At 43.7% G+C, this 9,517-nt stretch overlaps 1 protein-coding gene across 1 annotated transcript in view; it reads left to right on the forward strand.

Annotated features, from left to right (window-relative positions):
• LOC124615624 (odorant receptor Or2-like) overlaps nucleotides 1-7,202 on the forward strand; it is a 118,331-nt gene extending 111,129 nt beyond the window's left edge. The window contains exon 7 of the mRNA XM_047143630.1: nucleotides 7,146-7,202. Within this exon, the coding sequence (XP_046999586.1) occupies nucleotides 7,146-7,202 (57 nt within the window). The remainder of the gene's footprint in view (nucleotides 1-7,145) is intronic.
• Nucleotides 7,203-9,517: the final 2,315 nt, after the last annotated feature.

The following is a 9,517-nucleotide window of genomic DNA, read 5'->3' on the forward strand; positions in this document are numbered from 1 at the left end:
TGAGTGTACGTCCAATTGCTTGCAAATTCCAGCCTCCGCCGCCGATGAGTCAGCATGGGTGTATGAACCAGGCGCCTGGTGGGGGAGCCCATAAGCAGCAACGTTCGCTGAACGGTCGTTGAGCAGACACTGTCGGAGCCCCTTGGTTCATCCAGGCAGTCAGCGGCCGTACAGCAGCATTTCTGTTCCGCCGTACACATTTGCACAACCGTCGTTCACCTCTGTCATGTGGTGCAACACAGTTGGCTCGCCATCAGCTTAGGGCAGCGCCATTTTGCCATGCACGGTACTCGTTCACCACTGCGGCACGCGAACAGTTTACAAACTCAGGCGTCTCGGAAATGCTTCTACCCTTGTCCCAAAAGCCAATGATCATACCTTTTGGTCATCAAAAACAGTCCTGTTGGAAGAACATCCGCAACTGAGCATTTTAGCAGAGGTTCAAAATACAGCTTCAGTTGTAAATTTCTTTTTTTTTTTTTTTTCACGCGACCGGTTTCGGACTGTTATAAGTCCATCTTCAGGTGTCGTATCTGTGCTGTGGTCCCCGAGCGCCGCGAACAGAGACTCCCTGCTCTGCGCTCGTAGGCAGCACACCGCGCCTGATACACGCGGCGCTCGGGGGCCACAGCACAGCTACGACACCTGAAGATGGGCTTGTAACAGTTCGAAACCGGTCGTGTGAAAATAAAGAAATTTACAACTGAAGCGGTATTTTCATCCTCTTTTGGACATCAGATAATTCGCTCCATTTCCGCATTGTGAAAACGACTGCACAGTTTTCGGCGTCCCCTGACACGCTTTTGGACCCTCCACAGCTAGTGCTTCCACCTGCCGTCTGTGAGTGGTTACTGCACGCTGGCGTCGAACGTAGGCAGTAGTCACATTAATGTGACTGGACCGTGTAATATACAGGGTGTACATTTTAAGTTGACATACCAGAATAACTCTGCTGGTGCTAAAATTAGGGGGCGAGGGGGGGGGGGGGGGGGCAACCTTAAAATTTCAAATGGGAACCTCCATTTTTTTATTGCAGAATCAGATTCTACATAAAAAACTACGTACTCGTACATTTTGTCCCAAACATTTGTTTTGATTCTTGGTAGTTGGCGCTGTAATTCAAGAAAATCCGAGTTCTCATTTTTGCGTGGAAAATGGTTACAGATAAATAAAAAATACTTATTTACTTCGTAAATTTTGATTCGATAAAACTAAAACTCTCCCTCTCTCCCCATAGGGTGGAGTTTGAGAGAGAGGAATTAGAGTTTTACAAATGATGACCAGGAAACAAACAAAACCTGTTCTAATCTGCGGAAAATATTAATATCTGGGTCAACATTTGTAAAACTCTAATTCCTCTCTCTCAAACCCCACCCTATGGGGAGAGAGCGAGAGTTTTAGTTTTAGCGACTCAAAATTTAGGAAGTAAATAAGTATTTTTTATTTATCCGTAACCATTTTCCACGCAAAAATGAGAACATGGATTTTCTTGAATTACAGCGCCAACTACCAAGAATCAAAACAAATGTTTGAAACCAAATGTACGTAGTTTTTATATAGAAACTGATTTTTCAATCAAAAAGGGGGGTTCCCATTTGAAATTTTAAAGTTGCCTCCCATCCCACCCCCAGGGGGGCTGGGGTGGCGGGCTAATTTTAGCACCAGCAGATATCCCCCTCGAAAAGAATCAACTTTTGATTCTTCAAATTTTTTCGTGTGAAGCTTATTTTTAGAGTTATTCTGATTTGTCAACTTAAAATTTACACACTGTATAGTTGAAACTATGGTGGCAGTCGTTGCACGGTTTAGTACACGTATAACGAACCTGCTGATATCAAAGAACAGAACAAAAATAAATATGTTCATCGTTTAAATTCCTTTTTTTGTTTCTACGTAATCGGTAATTGGTACTTACACTTTTTGAAAATGGTATCCAAAAACGACGTCCCTTATTTTCAATACACTGATTAACTCGAATTCTGAAATACTGGTCAATTTTTCCTGCATAACAGTGGGTATGCAGATTATTGCTTCGTAAACATTTTCACTCAATTGTGCAATAGTAAACAATGGATTTTGTACATCCTCATGAAAAAAGCCACAAGGGGCAGAACTAAGCGAGGTGGCGGCAACGGAACATACCCTTTTAAGAAGATCGGACTCCCGGGGATTTTTCCCGAAAAACACGCAACGATCAGCAGCGCGTCGTGAGGCAATTCTTCAAGCAGCTTGTCATACAGCAAAATCTTGTTCACTGAGTTGTTGCATCACAGCCAGCATGTATGGATGCAAATGGAGGCCATCATGAAGAATTTGCCTCACAGAGTGATCATAAATTTGAAAGGTAGCTGCTTCTTAGAGTAAGAATTTTTAGCATATTGCAGCAACTGTGATAGACTAATATTTTGAAGAATCAGCCTCAGTTGCACAAATTTTCTGGTCTTTACCAGGTTTCGGCTAAATTAATCTAGCCTTCTTCAGAAGCATAAAATCACTATAACATGCCAGAGTAAGGCACAGTCAACATTAAAATTAAAACCTATAGTACCGTGGTATCATGACGAATTACAACTACTTAGGTGAAGTCCAGCCCCGGCATCTCTTCACCCCGCCGTCGGTTGGCAGCGGCAACTAACGTTGGTTATGCTTCTGAAGAAGGCTAGATTAATTTAGCCGAAACCTGGTAAAGACCAGAAAATTTGTGCAACTGAAGATGATTCTTCAAAATATTAGCTTGTTAGCGTCTTGAGCGCCGAGGAACTCACCAAAATTACTGACTTACAGTTTCGGTGTTTTGTGGTGATCTCACGGTCCATGATTGCCCCACTCTTCTTCTTTGTAAATCCCCAATTGCCCTGAAAGTGTACACATTGAAACAATTGACAGCGCGGCGACAACCAACCGGACGTTGGGAAAAGTAGGTCTCCACGACAAACGCGCATTGCCCCTTCAGCCGAAGCATTGTCTCTTCTGAGGAGGATTATAAAAAAAAGACTTTCCCGCCTAAAACGACGCCGTCCCTTCATAGCGTCCGTCCACCGCATACCGCATTCAGATCAATTAGTTCGCCGCACTCTATATATAACTTTGAGTTACCACTGTGACCAGTTGTTTGGCACATAATCTTTTTGCGCGGGAACTTCACGGATCCAAAGAAAACATTCTGTTACTATCTCTGCACATTACGTTGAGCCTAATGAACCTTTTAAAATGGATTAAGAGGAGTCTTGTCCACAGAAAAAATATTTATTTGTAATGATAACGTGTCTCACTCGAAAAGTGTCCATCTTCAGACCATTTATACACAAATGTAAATACAAGATGGTTTTAGAGGGAAGTCTGCTAATAGTAGTAACATGAAAACTACATGGTATATAACCAAACGGATCAGTTGTTATGGCTCCACGAACGTCAACTGATTAGAAGAGCAACACAGCTGTTGTTTAAATGTACAACGTTCCACCCACGCATACCGCATTACGTCAGCAATAGCCAGTCAGGCACACAGAACGCAAAACAGTTATTGCAATAAGGTATATACTGAATAGTTATACGAAAGTTGATGCCAAATGACGAAATAGTTACGTTACATTACATAAAATAACGGATGTAGACAGCATTTCGTCAATACCCGATATACAGGGTGTCTCATTTATCTTGACCACACTAAATAACTGTTTGTGCAAATGCAAATTACAAAATGTTTCAAGCAAATGTTCTTTAGCCGTCAGGGGGACATCAGTCAGCATGATTGCCTCCGTTGTAGCTTTGTTTTTTACAAAGATATGAACAGCGGTATGACTTTTTTAAATGGCACCCTGTATTTTTTATTCGGCAATTCATTTCATATCCTAAAGACCTATTCAAAAATTTATCACAGTGTACCATTCGCTGAAACTCAACGTTATTAATTACGTAACACAACATTGCCTTTGACCCCCGGATCACAAACTCGTCCACTTGCTGGAGTTGTCAGAAAACAAACGAAAACCAAGTAAAAACACAACACAAAATTAACTTCGACTCTCCTGTACCATTTCCCAGGAGTAGAACATTCGAACATCCTCAAAGTGGTGACCGTGGACACCGACACACTGGTGCACTCGTTGAATGAAAGAATTATTTACTGCTTCCAGTGTTGCCTGCTGAAGAGAATTACAAGCAAGAAAGATATGTTCCTGCATGTCCTCTGGAGTTGTTGGGATAGCGCGATAAACAACGTCTTTAATGCACCCTCAAAGCAAAAAAAGACCAGAGGATTTAAATCAGGAGACCTAGCAGGCCAAGTAACTGTTCCTCCGCAACCAATCCATCTGGCAGTATGTTTGTAGATACAGAATGGACAAGGATGAGGATGGAACTCAATTTCGTCTTTTTTCAAAGAATCATCATGTTATTTATTGTGAGCAGAAACCTTAAATCTAGCTCGCCAGATAGATATTGAATCCCAATTCTCCTGAAAGAAAATCTTATGTTTAAAACACTGTGCCACATTGCTCACTTCCCTAAGAGGAAGGATATAGAAAAGAAAATGACTTCACCATAGCCTCAGATTTACAACGTCTTAATTTCCGTGCAGTATGTACTCAGCTGAAATTTTGTAACAGGTTAATTCTGTGTCTGGCCTCATTTTTTTGTGTATTATGTGTACTTTTTTTAGTTTCATTCGTGTTCTAAATTAGATTACATGTAGAAAAGACAATGGATAAAATCAGCCTTAGGACATAAGAATTACTTTTGAATAATACCTCATTTAATTGTAACGCCTCAATGTCCCAATGTAATCTGATCAGTCACATGGTTAAATCAAGCTCAGAGATGAAAAAAAGTCAGCGAGACGGTGTTTCCTGTACAAGGCAGTGGCATCACCACATAGCTAGCGGGCCGGTGCTGGTAGCACTGTGCCCTCAGTGCGGTATTCTCAATTAATAGAGAGAAATAGTGATGTTCAAATGACTCTAAGCACTATGGGACTTAACATCTGATGTCATCAGTCCCCCAGTGCCTACACTCAGAACTACTAGAACGTAACTTACCTAAGGTCATCACACACATCCATGCCCGAGGCGGGATTCGAACCTGCGACCGTAGCAGCAGCGCGATTCCGGACTGAAGCACCTGGAACCACTCGGCCACAGCGGCCGGCACTGCGGCCGGGATGAGATCGCGCAAGAACGGGACCAACGACGACTGAAGAGAATCGTTCAACGTGACAGAAGTGCAACCCTTCCGCAAATTGCTGCTGAATTCAATACTGGCCATCAACAAGTGTCAGAGTGTGAACCATTCAACGAAACATCATTGATATGGGCTTTCGGAACCGAAGGCCTACTCGTGTATGCTTGAGGCCTGCATGACACAAAACCTAACGAGTTTAGTTTCAAACTGTATCGAGCGGTTGGACGTGTACGGGTATGGAGACAACCTCATGAATCCATGGACACTGCATGTCACCAGGGGACTGTTCAAGCTGGTGGAGGCTCTGTAATGGTATGGGGCGTGTGCGGTTGGAGTGATATGCGACCCCTGATACGTCTAGATACGACTCTGATGACAAGTGACACGTACATAAGCATCCCATCTGACCACTTGCATCCATTCATGTCCTTAGTACATTGGGCCAGACTTGGAAAATTACAGCAGGACAATGCGAGACCCAACACGTCCAGATTTGCTACAGAGTGGCTCCAGGAACACTCTTCTGAGTTTAAACACTTCCGCTGGCCACCAAACTCTCCAGACATGAACATTATTGAGCACATCTGGGCTGCCTTGCATTCAGAAGATATCTCCACCCCGTCGTACTCTTACGGATTTATGGACAGCCCTGCATGATCCACGGTATCAGTTCCCTCCAGCACTGTTTCAGACATTAGTCGAGTCCATGCCACGTCGTGATGCGGCACTTCTACGTGCTCGCTGGGGCTCTACGTGTTATTAGGCGGGTGTATAAGTTTCTTTGTCCGCCGTCGTGGTCTCGCGGTAGCGTTCTCGCTTCCCGAGCACGGGGTCCCGGGTTCGATTCCCGGCGGGGTCAGGGATTTTTCCTGCCTCGAGATGACTGGGGGTTGTTGTGTTGTGTTCATCATCATCATTCATCCCCATTACGGTCGGAGGAAGGCAACGGCAAACCACCTCCATTAGGACCTTGCCTAGTAAGGTGGTGCGGGTCTCCCGCATCGTTCCCCTACGCTCTGTAAAGAAGCATGGTACTTCACTTCCATATTTTCCATAAGTTTCTTTGGCTCTTCAGTGTATAATCTGTTCATTACGCGAGTGTTTAAATTAAGAGGCATTTCTGTAAACATAACAGGAATTAAAAGTCAACATTTAGTCCTAGGGGCGCTAGTTAGCAAACCTGCGCTCATGATCCATCTTGTAGTAACATATGAAGTCCTGAAAATAATAGGCCAGTAATTGTAGGATGTATACTTGTATTTTAGACTCGTATGTGTGAATTAAAGCTTTAGAGGCGTCAGATTCGAAAAAAACAGTAATGTAAATCCCCGACTGCACAACTTTTTCGGGTTTCAATATTACTTGTGTCACCAGGCACAAACTCGACCACGTCAGATGTGACGCAAGAAGAACAACAGCTACTCATTACAACTATATTTGGTGAAATTCTCCAAGATTTTTTCTGCAGTGAAGTAGCGCATGCGGTGCCACATAGCCTCTAAGGCTGTACCTTTCGTGCTTTGGCTCTCCTATAAGAAATGGAGCAGGGAAGCTCCAAAACAAAGAAGCGGCTGGAAAACCTGGACACTGGTCTTTATTTTTTCGTTTTATTTATTTTATTGGTTGTCTACGCTTTTGTTTGAAAATATGAATGCCACAAAGTTGCATTTTTGTGATTTTCAGAGAGAAATAACCATTAAATAGTAATATGAATACTGGTTTATGGCGGTTTGAGCGAATGACACAGGGGCTGTATGAGTATGTGCGTGTCATAATGTAGGACGTACGGCGTACCTGATGAAGGGGGCTTGCAAGAGTGGCAGAAGTGTTAGTTTATTTTAGACCATGAATCTGTCAGCAATCCAGATGAAAATGGATGCCGACTCTGGCCTATATTTTGCTTTTGTTATAAATACTGCAGCATAGGCAGGCGTGTCTAATTAGCTGTGTAATTGTGTTTGTTGCAGCTGATGAACGCTTCCTTCTCGTATTTCATGGTGCTGAGGGAGTTGAACGCCGAATAGTCGTCACTTCCAGAAAGACACTAGCGCCGCCATGTAGCTCTAGCACAAAGTTCTCCACCTCTGTTTAACCAATAAAGTGTTTATCCAAAACTTAGCCTTACCTTTCTTTCTCATCTAAACTTAAGTATGGAGAAAAATATAGAAATATGTTACGCATCAAGAAATAACTAAGTATCTCAAGAGAGCAGCCTAAGAATCATTCACCTAGAGATTACGCAGAAAGAACAGATCCATAGAAAACATTAAAAGCAGCAAAAAAACTCACTTATGAACAGTGGCAGCAGAAAGTTCAATATTTCCCCATCTGCTCCTTTTCCTCGAACATATCCGCAACCTCTACACCTCCCACCGACTTGATTCCCCTGATCCCCTGGTTGCCCCTCTCCCCTCCAACCCCCGCCGTCTGCCGCGCCTTCACCGTTGTGTCCCCCATACCCTCCACCTCTACACCCTTCATCTCCTTCCCTGAGGTGGCTTCCGTCAACTCCTCATCCCGGATGATGCCCTCTGTCCCTCCATTTATCCCTCCTATCAACTCTGATCCTCACATCCCCCTCCCTTCCTCTGTCCTTTTCCCGGGCTCCCTCTCCCCTCCCTTCCATCCTGTTTTTTCCCCACCTACCCTCTCTCTTACGCCCTTCTCTCCCCCGAGTGTTTTTGCAGTCCCCTTCTCAGCCTTTCTGCCATCTGCCCTTCCCCCCCCCCTTCCACTCCCTCCATCAGCTCCTCCCCCCCCCCCCACTTCGTTTTTCCTCTCCTTGCCCCTTTTCTTTCCCCTCATCTGTCCAGGTCCCCCCCATCTGCCCTTGGCTGTGGTGTGACATCTTCGTGGCAACTTTTTAGTGCAGTGTTTTAAGTGAGTGTTTAGTGTTGTGTGTCTTTTCCGAACAGAAACCAGACTGGCACCATGTTTTTTTTTAATTGTCTGTCTACTATTTTACCTCTCTGCTTCCTGCGTATTTTATTAGCATTGCCCCCTTGTTTTATGTTTTACCTTCCACAATTTTCCGCCATTTTACAATTTAAGCCACCATTTTTATCGCCTGCTTTTATTGTTTATTGTCTTCTTCTCCTGGCTTAAAAATTCTGTAGGCTGAAGAGCGGCGTACTAAGCTGCTGCCAGCCCGCCCCCTTTGGGGGGAATAGAAATTCAACGAAGGAAAAAAAAGTTCAATACAATAATTACTAACATACTTGTACATCGGCATTATCAACATACATATTTTTAATTACTACGCTATCTGACCATTATGAACAAAGTGCTAGATCGAGTAATGCTGAATTCTTGTGACCGTTCAAAAACCATTAAGGCCTGCTATTTAATTATGCATGGCTAATTCTCAGAAACAAAGAGTTTATCAATAATAACATTGTTCAGAAAGACTCAGATATAGCTGAAATCAAATGAAAACTACTAGTAAAATATTTTGTTGTATTCGGATGATTACTAGCTGATGTACAACACACAGATAATGCATACTGTGCATGTCAGGATGTGACTGAGGTAGAAGTGGGGTCTAAAAAAGAACAAGTGTTAATTTTTCAACTCCGGTCGGCAAACTGCCTCCCGTTTATTGAGAAAACATTTACTGATAGACCTAGCCGGGGTACATTATGTGAGTTTAGTCGTCCTAAGGCGCAAACAGATTGAGCCGGGGCTCGAAAAGTGCACGCAGGCAACCGGCCAATGCGTCTGATCTCGTCGGGGGCCTGTCAGTGAAAGAGGGCGATCCACACGCCTCGTCCGCGCAGCTCGGCGCGGTGGGCGCTCACACGTGATCTCCTGGACCTTTCTGATTGGCTGCTGTAGGAGCTCTGCCTAGGCAAGCGACGCTTCCCTAAGCGTCACCCCGTCAGCAGAAAGGTTGCTTGTTCGTCGAGCACGTGAACAAGCCGTGGGATAGCGGCACATGCTGGGAAAATCTGATGTGTCGCCAACCCAGGGTCCGTACACGGCTTTGTGAAGATCCATTGCCATCCATAGCTCACGCATTTTAAAAAAAAAGTTCCCTTTTCTTTTATTGAAAATAAAGGACTCCCGTACTCAATCTGTCAACACTTGTACAATACACACATTATTAAACACAACAGTGCTAATCATATCAGTTGACTTCGAGCTCAACACCACGATGGAAATAAAACGCACAAATAGTCAACTAAGTCTCCCAAGCCTTAAGACGAATGTCAAGTATACAACTTTTAATCATACTGATAATTTTAATTACGGTTTGTAATACAGCAATCAGATTTATTCTGTTCCAGGACCATTTCATCGAAAAAATAGCTGACTTCTTTAAAAATCCCCACACCCTTAA

This window comes from Schistocerca americana, chromosome 5, assembly GCF_021461395.2.
Source record: "Schistocerca americana isolate TAMUIC-IGC-003095 chromosome 5, iqSchAmer2.1, whole genome shotgun sequence".
Classification (NCBI taxonomy): Eukaryota; Metazoa; Arthropoda; class Insecta; order Orthoptera; family Acrididae; genus Schistocerca; species Schistocerca americana.